This window comes from Penaeus vannamei, chromosome 10, assembly GCF_042767895.1.
Source record: "Penaeus vannamei isolate JL-2024 chromosome 10, ASM4276789v1, whole genome shotgun sequence".
Taxonomy (NCBI): domain Eukaryota; kingdom Metazoa; phylum Arthropoda; class Malacostraca; order Decapoda; family Penaeidae; genus Penaeus; species Penaeus vannamei.
The window spans coordinates 11893566-11906065 of record NC_091558.1 but is presented as its reverse complement, the minus strand read 5'-3'; the positions used below and the strand labels follow the sequence as shown (position 1 = coordinate 11906065).

At 32.3% G+C, this 12500-nt stretch overlaps 2 protein-coding genes across 3 annotated transcripts in view; one reads left to right on the top strand and one right to left on the bottom strand.

The window, feature by feature from the left end:
* Positions 1 to 12500, top strand: part of LOC113829338 (Y+L amino acid transporter 2) — a 223563-nt gene that overhangs the window by 154772 nt on the left and 56291 nt on the right. The window lies entirely within an intron of this gene.
* Positions 1 to 12500, bottom strand: part of Reps (RALBP1 associated Eps domain containing) — a gene marked incomplete in the record, with an annotated part of 19830 nt that overhangs the window by 1491 nt on the left and 5839 nt on the right. Inside the window, 4 exon segments of the mRNA XM_070126316.1 lie at positions 1 to 8050; positions 11302 to 11404; positions 11620 to 11701; positions 11866 to 12022. The exon segment at positions 1 to 8050 is cut by the window's left edge and continues 1491 nt beyond it. Coding sequence (XP_069982417.1) covers positions 7988 to 8050; positions 11302 to 11404; positions 11620 to 11701; positions 11866 to 12022 — 405 coding nt within the window.

Here is a 12500-nt window from a genome sequence, read left to right as displayed (position 1 = left end):
CACATAAAAGGTCATATCAAAAATCAGATTATGGAGCTGGAAAGCCTTCTAGCTGTAAAGGGTATATAACATATGTCTCAGATAAGTCTGAGCAAGGACATTGTAAATGTAACTAATATTCAGATTTAATCTATATTTTCTCCACTTGTTTATATATATTATATATTTGCTTAATTTTTTTGTCCTTATAATGCATAACAATTGTTGACACTGCAAGTGATATAGCTTGAAGCCAATAGAATAAGTTCTGGAGGTGACATAAAAAAAAAAAAAAAAAAAAAAAAAAAAAAAAAAAAAAAACTGACAGGCCTGCCCAGGAAATCAGCCTGAAAACAGAAATGTAAAAATTTGTGCATGCAAAACATAGTTAAATGCTGCTTACTATATAAATCCTCAAAAAATAAGAGGAATAATTAAAACAAACAATTTTTTTTGCACATTTCAAAGTTAAAGAGAAAGTCGAAAGAGAAAAATAAGTTTTCTGAAAGAAACTTTTCAGGTTTTGTAATATAAAAGAATTGACCACGAAACTAAGTATGTGCATACATGCACACATGTGCATGTATGTGTGTATTTTGTGTGCAAATGCATGTCCATGAGTGTGAGTGAGCAAGGATAATAAACAGCTAGTGTGATTTTGGGAAAGGGAGACTGAGCTTGTATGCTTACTTCTGTAAGTGTTATTCTAGGTGTGAGTGTAGGTGAAACCTTACAAGTATGAGTCTAAGTGTGAGAATGTGACAGAGTAGAAGCAAGTGCATTTGAGAGCAGGACTTTAATATCCATTCCGAAGAGAAAGGAGAGAAGAGAAGAGAAAGGAGTGGAGACAAAAAATATACAAAAGTTACAATCACTTGAAGCCCAAATTTTGAAAGTCAAATTAATTTGGGTTGCATCTATGAAATCTCAGTAACATTCTCCCAGATGGATTTTTTTTTAGATCACCATGGGTAACTCTGACTTTTGATAATCTTATTCAAATATGTAGCAAGCAGCACAAGTATCGAAATGCATGCTATGGACAGTTGTTAAAAGCATGTGAGATTCAAATAAAGCCATTTTTTGCACTTGAAAACTCAATAAAAGAATGACAATGGTGGCATCACAAATATAATGAACACATTCATCAGCCGTGAGCAGCTGCAGATGGGACTGACAAAAGATTCGCACAATATTACTATAACTAAGGTAAATGGATAATGAAGGAGAATGAGGAGGAAGAGGAAGAACAAAGAGAACAAGAAAGAAAAGGAGACAGAGAAAGAGGAGGATGGAGGAGAGGAAGAAGAAAGTAAGAGGATGAGCAAGAAGAGAGGAAGGGAAAGATGAGGGACAAGAAGAAAAGGATGATGGAGATGAATAAGGTGGACTAGTAGGAAGAAAAAGTTGTGAAGAAAGAAGGAAAAAGATACTTTTTAAAATCTGAAAAACTAAAAACTATATAGAGCAGAAAAAGAAAAGATGCTCAGTGAAAGATGATATCAAACCAATAGGCTTTGACTTTTCTAAAAAATAAAAATGAATAAAAAATAAAAGCAAAATACCAAACAATGATCTCGTCAAAGTTAAAATATTTAAGATTCAGGAAATTTCTTGCAAAGAGTAATTCAGGGTTATAAAAGAAAAGTCTATAGATTCCCTTTTTTCTTTTTTCACTTAGAAACAGGATGGCAACAAAATATGATAATCAGACTTCTCTACATCAATATGACTACATATATAAATTAATAAATTCTGTACTCCTTCATCTCTATCAATACTATATTATACATGAAGACTACATAATACATCATACTTTCTAATATGTATATTCAACGGAACACAAGGATACAATACCTCTTAATACAAAGGACATGGCCTCTCCACTTTTACAGGTAAAATAACTTTTTCTTCTTTATAGAAAATAAAATGACCAATTAAATGGTAGTAAAAAAAAGGCACATTCAAGACTAATACATTTTAAGTGTATTCTAGAACACAACAAAACTGTAAACAAGCAAACAAAATAACAAAAATAAAATTTTGCAAAGGAAAGTTCACAGTTAAATATCAAAGCATATTAGGAAATTGCATAAGTACCACATTAATAAACACTGTCAATAATACACAGGTCATTAATCATCTAATTATTATAATGAGCAATTTCACAGAATATTCCAAACTGCAATTCCACAATACATGGCTAAATAGAGGAACTCCATACCAACTATCATCACAAATTCATGACCAAAAAAAAAAGAAAAAAATATATATAAACATTTTTCCTTGGGGTTTGGGGGTGGGGTAATAAGATGGCAAAAGTGATCGTCAAGTATTGAGGTTACTGACAATGCATAAAAAGATAATAAGTTATCAAGGGTAATATCCCTTTCATCTTTTGTTGCTATTGCACATAAAATTCAATGATAGACTAGTAGCTGAGACTCGGGTGTCTGGAGTAAAAGAACAGAAAAAAAAAATTAAGAAAAGATAATTGAAAGAAAAAGGGGGAAAAACTCCACAGAAATTAAATAAAAATAACTGGATTTTTTTTTAAAGATTAGGTTGAGGTGGGATGACCATTACATGATTGAACAGCTCTCCATTTCTGGTCTGTGAACTAGCATTCGCATATCTTCAGATGAGAATAAAACATATTTGTCCAGTTACAAAATTGTGGATAATGTGCAAAAAGAGGCATGAAAAAATAAATAAATAAATAATAATAGTGATAATAATACTAATTTGTAAAAATGGGGAACTTTACAGAACACATTATGTATTATGTCACAGATAATTATCTGAACATCAAGGTCTGTATCTCAGTCGAATATCATTCCAGCAATAGTACATATATCATCTTCCTGATTTTAACAAAAAATATATAACAACAATAATAACTTTCATTTCGACATCATTATTGTTATCACTAGAATCCTTACCTTTAGTAGACTTAGTTGTTCAAATGTTATATCCCTACTAATAATCATAATCATATCTTTATCGTGAAATTTATATTTAATACATTATCAATATTAACGTTCTATTTCATAATCGTATTACTACTACTGTAATTGTTAATGATGTAAGTATAATTAACTTGATTTACAATATAAAATTGTATTCTCATCGCTATTTCTTTTAATGCCATTATCATTTCAAAGCTGTTGATTCATAATAGCATTATAAACTAGTAGCAATGGCAGTAGTACTAACAGTTTTATAAACAATATGAGCACTAGTAATATTTTATAAATGATTATGCAGTTTTCAACCAAATAACTGGTAATTTAAATCAAAATACCAATATCATCAGAAATATTAATATCATTAGTAGTAATCTCAAAAACAATAAATTCAGAGGTAGCAAAAATAACAATAATAATATTTAACAATATTAATAATTATAATTATTATTAATAATAACCATAATGAATAACCAGAATTAATAATTAATAATCATAAAAACAACAATAACAATAACAATAAAAATAATAAATGTTGATAATTATTATAATGATGATAATATTAATTAAGGAAAATCAGAATAAGATTATGAAAGAAATAACAAAAAATAAAAAAAATAATAATTAATAAAAACAAATATATAAATAAATGAATAGAACAAATAATAGAAATAACATGATCATCATCTTTGATATTCACCAAATGCACCAAGTGTCCTCAATACAATACTAACCTTCTTGATTCTGTTTTAAAAAAATATTTATTCTAACTCTAAGGAATAACAACAGACAGCCATTACGCCAGGACTTATAACAGCCAATACCTGATGCTCGAGGCACTATACCCAATCCCTTATAATAAACACTTATTTATATCACCAATTTACTGGAACAATATATATAGGCTTAAGACTGTGTCCAATTCTAATGAAGTGATAAAAAAAATGTGATAAACAATGAACGTGGAAACCAAAGTAAAAAATAAATTCCTGTGTTTATGCTATTTTCAAGTATCTAAATGCAATTTCTTTCCCTCACTCTTCATGTGACATATCCTTACGAATAAGAACTTTTAATGGGGTATTTCAGAGCAACTTGTACTATGAAAAGGGAATGCAAATATGAGGAAGAACAGAGAATGAAAATTATTACACTATGTAGAACATCTTTGCAGACACATCTTACCAAGAAGAAAAGAAAAAGGGAGAGACAAAATCAAAGTGTACCCATCTTCCCACCATGCTGAACCTTTTCCAAATCTAATCCACATGCCTTACTGTCTAGATACACTAATAATAGGGTTTGCAAAAGGTTTTTGTAAAAACACAAATCCCCAAAGTAACTCTTTCTTTCTGTGCATGTGTGTATTGTCTTTCAATGTGTACGCAAGGGGGACTATTCATAACTGCAAATGTGAGCATGTTTGCGTGAATCTGTAATTGTTTTCTTTATTGAAAAAGGAATGTGATAAGGCTCAAAAAAATAAAAAAAACACTGCTACATAACCATACACAAGTTTTAAATCCAAAATAACCATTTTGAAGCCTTAGAGAGGAACGGTCATGTCCTAAGAAGCTGCCCCATGCTTCAATAGTACAAATAAAACTGCAAGTGGTCAGCTGAGAAGGGAAAATGTGGTCTCACACCAACAAACCATGTACTGCCCCATCTCTCTAACTAATCACGCCTACCAACTATCCATACCATGGCCACAGGGATATGAGGATATGGCATAGCAATAATATTTGTCCCTCTTCTCAGCCCTCCTCTATCTTGCCTTTCTCCTTTAATTGTTCTTGTATCCAAATGATATCATGATGTTTAATTTATTTTAAATATGTTCTGTTAAATGTTTACTGTCCTTGCAGAATTACCCTCCTCCTAGATTGTTTTTCTTACCAAAGCAACACAATAAAAAAGAAATCTAGTGCTCAAAAGTTAGAAATTCAGATAACAAAACTTTTTACATAAATTTGCATAACGATAATTTTTGAAAACAATTTTCTTCTTAATTTCTTATTTTATTTCCTAAATACAATTAGACATCATCTTGAAAGGTATCCCTGTTTATGCATAGATTTATACTGGAAAATTCTTTTCTATAATGTTTCCCCATAGAAACCTACTTTTACAAGTAATGGGCTCTGGATATTGGCTTCCAATGTTCATGATAAAAACTGAGTCAGCAAACAATGAAAATACTTTTAACAATATAATGTGTGACCTTTTCTCTCTCAAAGCATTAGGAAATCTACCTCTACAATAGTTAATTTCTTTATATGTGAAAAGAAGTCAGAAAAAAGAAATCATATACCATCTTAATTTCTTATTTTAATTTTACTAGTGCCTTTGCTACTGAATAAAGCAATTAATTAATAAATCCCAAAAATGAGCTGGATGTTGCCTAAAATACCAAAATGAATGCTCTTCTCATTAAACATGCAAATAAAAGTGTTCAAAATAAACAATTATAATAAAATCAGTGTGTGAGTGGCTCTAAAAATGTAAATGCATGTGAAAGGGGGACATGCGAGTCACAGAGCATAAAGCTACAGTCCTATAACTAAACATGTAAAGTCACGTACACTCACAGAAACATCCATTTCTACTCACACAGCTAATCCGAGGCATATACACTTGCTGTCATACACATGGACACAAATAACCATGATACTTGAGTCTGACTTTTCCCCAATCCATCACTGTGCTCTAGGTTTAAGTTTCATTTCTATTAGTTTTTTTAAGAACAATAAAATATGAGGAAGCACTGAAATAGTAAAGAACGTAATGTGTGAAACTTGGAAAAGATTAGTGTGAAACTGTCATTTATATCAGATAATCTGAATCACAAGCCAAGGCTTGATGAAGAATGGATATAAGATATTAACAATGATTAACAAATGATGACTATGGGCATCATAATAGTGGCTTAATAATAGGAGCAGGACAAGAATGATAGCCAAATTAATTCTGTACATGATACAGACCCTGGGCTCTCCTATGCTTACAGAAATACTCCTGAAGATGCTGCTCAGCTTTACCCCTATATCCCATGTACGAGTATGTTCTCTAATTCACTTGCTCACAAACTACAACTCATTCATTCATCCATCCTAATTACCCACCCACCCACTCACCTCCACCACCCATCTATCCACCTTCTCACTGCCTTACTATCACACACATGCTTAAACCCGCACATAATCATACAAATTCAAAACTTATTCATTCACTTCTTCACTCACAAAATGCATCTCCAAATATTCTGTATGCAAAGATAAATTACCTCTAGAATACTAAACCACACTAGAAGCAACTCCACTAGCATTTTCAACTAATAATGACATACCTATAACTACCAACGAGAATGGCAGGGCACTGGCATATAAATACAAAATTATGCACATGGATTGTTCATTTTCCAACACTCAATTATTTTTTTTATTATCATTGTACTGGTATCAAGGGTTTCACTCCTAATTACCTACTGGAATGGGGAGGGGGTCCAAGCACACTCTTAGTGAATAACACTAATCTGAGATCTAGCTAGACTTTCAAAAGTAATGAAAATAACTATTATAAGTATCACTAACACTATACCAGGAGTTCCATTCAGTTTTAAAGGATCTTTTTTTTCATTCCTTTTTTTCCTTTTTTGTTTTTGTTGTTCTTTCTACTTTGCTAAATGGATACAAGTAAATTCTTGGAAAAAAATGCTTCCTCTACAAAGCATTCACTCACATCTACTACACAGTTTCACAGATACTAGTTGTTGTTCATCTAGATACAGAAAGCTATCATTAATTTCAAAATGATTATCACAGCCTTATTAAATCCAATAACCTTAACAGATCAATCACAAAACTTGGATAAATAAAAAAAAAAGTTATAATCATAAAAACACAACTTCCTCTAAAAGTTACTTTTCAGTAGTCTAACATGCATGTCAACATCTCAAAAGGCTAAGCCTAAGTGAATGGTATAATGTAACAATAATTAGAATGACAGTAAACATTCTAAGACATGAGAGGAATGACAGATCTTACAAATTCTTCTAGTCTTCTGAAATCCTATTTGTAAAACTTTGCTCTCACATCTCAGAAATTCTTGATTTCAATATCACGTTTCCTCTACAACAAGCAAAGCTTCAGGAAGAATCACTGCTTGGGCCATGTAGAAGATAATAACCAAGTGAACATGGGCAGTTACTATACTTAGAGCAAGAGTTCTGTACAAGTCATGTCCTTTTATGTTCATTTACAAGAGTTATCCAAAATTCATCTGCATAAAATAACGAACACACGTCAGTACTGTCAAAGGTGACTTTCTTGGCAATATCTACTCTTCTTTATGAAGGAGAAACGAAAAAAAAAAAAAAAAAAAAAAAAAAATACATATCCAACAGATAACAGACTCACAAATGTCTTAGTTCTTGTTTCTAACAGAAAAGCCTCACAGTTTGTTTTTCTTTTCTTCATAGACAGAAACACACCACAAAAAATATTTATAAATAAAAAAAAATATTAGAATTATGCATAATATACAAACAAGAGCAACTTATCCACACAAATATACAAAGAAGCCTCAAAAGAAAAGTCTCAATTCAACCAGATCGGAAACAAAGTGCAACCAAAGCTTTTTTCATACCATCCTACAGCTGCAGTTGAGTATTAATTACTGCATCTAACATTAATGAACTTAAAATTTCTTAAAATATATATAGAAATATCCACTAAATCTGTAATAAATATAAAGAGAAAGGGTATACTGAGAAAGAAAAATATATATATTTATAAGGAATGCAGATCAAAGAAAGATCTACTAAGGAAAAAAAATGAAAAGAAGAAAAAAAATCTTGAACAAAACATCTCAACAGAAGAAACAAAAAAGGAACAGGTTTGATAATAACATAAATGAACACTTTTTCCAAAGCAGAAAAAACAGAATCAGAGAGAGAAAAATGCCCTTCAGCAAGGCCTCTGACTATGTAGAAAAAGATCCCCGATGGATCAACTCCCTGTACACATTAACTCATGTCTCAACTAACTAGAGAAAGGTTTCATCTGTTCCAGCTGCATTTCAAGTGCAATTCTTTCTTCCATCACCTGAAATAGTAAACAATAACAATAATTAGTAAAGGAAAAAAATAAAAGGCAAAGGAAGAGAAAAGCTTCCAAGATTTAAGACTAGATATATGTAGAGAGAAATACACAATAATGAAAATTAACTCTTTTCATGACCATCACATCATGAGAAAATCTGGCTTAAGGGGGAGGTGACATGAATATGACACCATGGGTAAAACTGGCTGTGGGCCAGGTGACACAAACTTGCCATGGTGATGGAAAAGGCTCACCAGAAGTGCAGAAACCTCTTCAAGGGAGATTAGACTCGTTTAGAGTTTAGAAGGTCTTTTGTCTTATCCCTCTGATAAACGAGTGTGGAATAAAATGTCTGTAAGCTATGACGAAGAGTGCCAGCTCCAGGGAGGACACCATTTCCATGCTCAGCATCCTATTCCTGGCTGCCATGACCAGTGTCAGCACTTATTTTACAGAAAATTGAATATTACAAAAAAATAAATTACATGACACAAATAACAAAATATTACATTTTTTTCTTGCTCTGAGTTATTTACTACTTCGAGAAATGATATGGAGTCTGTGCAAGGAAAACAAGTGTATTAACAAGTGGATAAACCAAATCATAAGACAAATATAGACATGGGGAATTGGCAAAAAAGCTTAAGGGAACCCTCCCTTGGCAAGGGAAGGGGGGTGAGGAAGGTCAAACTGAGTAAGCTAGCATATTGTATAGGTACAAGAATGAGGAAACTACCAAATGACTATTACAGCCGAGCTCTAGTTATTTCTTGGATAGCACACGCAAGCACTGCCAACACGTAGATAAGGTACACAGCTCATATGAGCCCAGTACACCTGTGTTGTTTGTTACAATCTTGCATGCGGCACTTAATAAAGACATTGTGTATAGATACAAGTTTGTGAATATTGAAAGAAAACTTTTATACCATTATCAGAAAAAAATAATAAGTGATTTATACTGGTATATTTTATGAAAACTTTCTTTAAAAAAAAAAACAAGTTTTGTGTACTTTTACATGTGAAATATGCTTTCCATTGGGACTCCCTGGTAATATATTGTGCCTTACGAAGAGATCTGTATATACGAGTAACTGTCATGTTGTATTCATGCCAGGATTATATAACTAGAATGATTTTGTACTGATATTGCCATCCACAGATCTTCATTTCTTCAAATTTGGATTTTCAAAACGAAGCTGGTCTAATTAGTTGTCTTTATGATTTAATTAATTCATTATTAAACTTTAAAGACAACAATATCTACATTTATATCCAAAAAAGAAGAAGAAAAAAAAGAGAAACCTTTACAGAATATCATTCCTATTGAAAATAAAACTTCAATTGACCTGGTAATCATTGCATCGCAAAGTACACTAAACAAGTTTTTTTTTTTTCATATATAACATCATTAGGTTTAGCATGATAATGAACTTTGGCAACCATCCAAATTCCTAATGGTTTCTCTCAGAATTTTGTTTACATAAGCTTCAGTACATCCCAGCAGTCGTAATTTCCTTCCAATTCATATACGGTTTATTGCTTTTACTACAGCATAGGAGTGCTAAGGTCATGTAAATAGCCAATTTTTAAATTTTGGAATAAATCTAAAAATATGGATTAGATAACACTGAAAAAAATACCAAAAAGTGGTCACTATGTCAACCAGACCCCTACCCACCCCCAAAAAAAAGGAAACAAAGAAAATTCTCTTTACATGGCCTTAGCATCAAATAGATCTACCATAAGTATTTATAGGGGGCAAATCAAGGAAAAATTACGACCGCTGTGATGTCCCGAAGACAGTATTTTTTTTTACTCTCTCTCTCTCTTTTATACATCTTCGGGGCTCCCACACCCCCTATGGGGAGGGGGGGAGGGTTAAAATGATATATGAAACAAAGAGCAATCATATACTCTACATTATGCAAAAACAATCCATGAGTTATCTCCAACCGACATATTTTTATGAAGAAATTAGTAGAGCAATAGTTTATGCACAAAAAGTTCATACACAATAACATTGCAAAGTTATTGTGCATAAAGTTATGCATCCGACCTACACCCTGCACACCCAGCAGATAGCCATTTACATAAGCCTGATATCCATTCTTTAGTCCATGTACCTCCCAAGAAGCAACTGGATTCAAGGAGTTAAAAAGAATAAAGAACAATATAAAACAGTTAAATTAACCAACTGGATCCCAGTAACATGACTAATATGTTATGAAAAAATTTGGCTTTTGCATTATTTCCACCAGTAAATGAGAGTGGAATGTACCATTCGTGAGCTATCGCTGGAAGAGCGCCACCTCCATGGAGGACATTATCTCCTGCCCACCTTGACAGGTGATTCATGGTGTGCTACAGAAAACTGAATACGAAAATATTAAAAAGTGAGACCATTAATGAATCACAGACTACCTAGACAGATAATATGGAGTCTGTTCAATGAACAGACTCCATAGAGCAGGCATGTAAGCCACGTCAAGGAGAGTTACCACCTGAGAAAGCCTAAAGGCCAGTTTTTGGTCTAGGTGTGGTCCATGAAGCAACCAGATCCATCAGGTTATTGACACAATGATGATAATTTCGAGAATATGGAAAAAATTACCTACTGTTTTAAAAAGCACAACAGTTCTTCAGTCATAAACACTGTCATTCTTAATCATTCAAAAGATATTTGAAAAATTATTTTTCATATTCCTTGTGCCTTATCTTCTGAACCTTCTATCATTATATTCAAAAAGATTTATCTTCAAGATTCCATCATCCAAATTTCTACCCTATTTAACATATAAAATCGACATGCACGCAGAATGGGACACATCATATTAACCCACTGGCAACAGGTATATGAAATACTTCTAAAATATTTGTTTTGGTAATTTGATTACACATAAATGTATTCACTAAGCACTTGGTTATCAAGAAGTCAATCACTAGTCCTACCTCATTTTACCTGCTTACCCCATTCCTTAAATCTGGAGGACTTAAATGTTATTTGTAAAACTATTCTTAGCATTATCGTTATTACCATTACTGACATTAAAATTGTTATAACATTAATTCACTACTAATAGAAATAAAAACAAAAATATTTCCTTCCTGAAATTCAAGGGATGGGGGTAAATAAGTGAGATCTAGTACCTGACACCATCTATATACAAATAAAATTAGTTAACTACAATCAAAGTATACATGCCCTCCTAGTATCAACTGGATATAGACAATCTTTGGGATCATGCACTCACCTCAGCTAATTCTTGATTAAGCTCAGAATTTAATCTGGTGAGTATAGTATTCTTTTCAGTTGTTGTTCTAATTGAAGCTTGTAGCTCTCTTTTATCCTTTGGTCTGGAAAAAATATATATCAATAATGGTCAATTATCATATTAAGTCACTTAAGTATGTCAGTTTCATTTCCCAAGTGATTTCCATTAAAAAGTATCCACCTCCTGACACCATCCCTTTTTGGAAATCAAACAATATAACACCCTTGCCATCTCCCTACAATCATGAATTAAACTACTACTACAATGAAACCATTGTCAGTACTGCATGTAACACACCTGGCTCCTGTTGACATATGCCGTGTTCTTTCCTCCTCTTCACCCCTTGGTCCCGACACACGCTCAAAAGCTGATCCAATTTCTATAAGAATGGGGAATGATATACTGACAAAAAATTTTGTTTTTAAGGCTGGAATATATCAACAAACCAATGTGTACAATGATGATGGAAAAATATATATATATTTTTTTTTCAAATTAATTCATCAATGAATTCCAAAAAAAATAAAGAAACAAAAAACTTGCCTTGGTGAGGCTTGCGGTACACTTCAAAAGCAGATGCCCTAGTGTGCTCCACCGTGGGTCGGGTATCAAGGGGGAAAGCTGGATCATCGCCCTGACTAGTCTCTGTTCCTGCCATATCACCATCACTTTTCTGGTATATCAACTTCTTGGGAGAGCTCTGAAGAAGACAAGTGAGCCTTAGAGTAAACAACAAAGCCATGACCTCTACAAACTTGGGGTATATATATAAAAAAAAAAAAACACATACTGGGTATTTTTCTTTTTTCTTTAATAAATTTTGAAGAACATCTGCTGTCACTTTAAATCACAATGAATGAACATTAAAAGGAGAAGTATTGAACTGTACATGGAGAAGTAATGCATGTATTCTATATTCCCATTTTTGCATACCTCAGTCAGTAATCAAAATCTGATCAGTATTGCATTTTGGCCATATCCAAAACATTTTCAGTGATGTTTCTCTACTTCAGATCTTTCTTGTCTCTTTAAAACATCTTTAAAAAATCAGAAAGATAATTAACTGTATACTGTGAAGCCTGCCTAGTAAGCTTAATTATTTTTTTTTCAATGTCAATCACTTGTTATAGTTACATTTCCTTATATAATTGGATATCAACACAAATACACTATATACA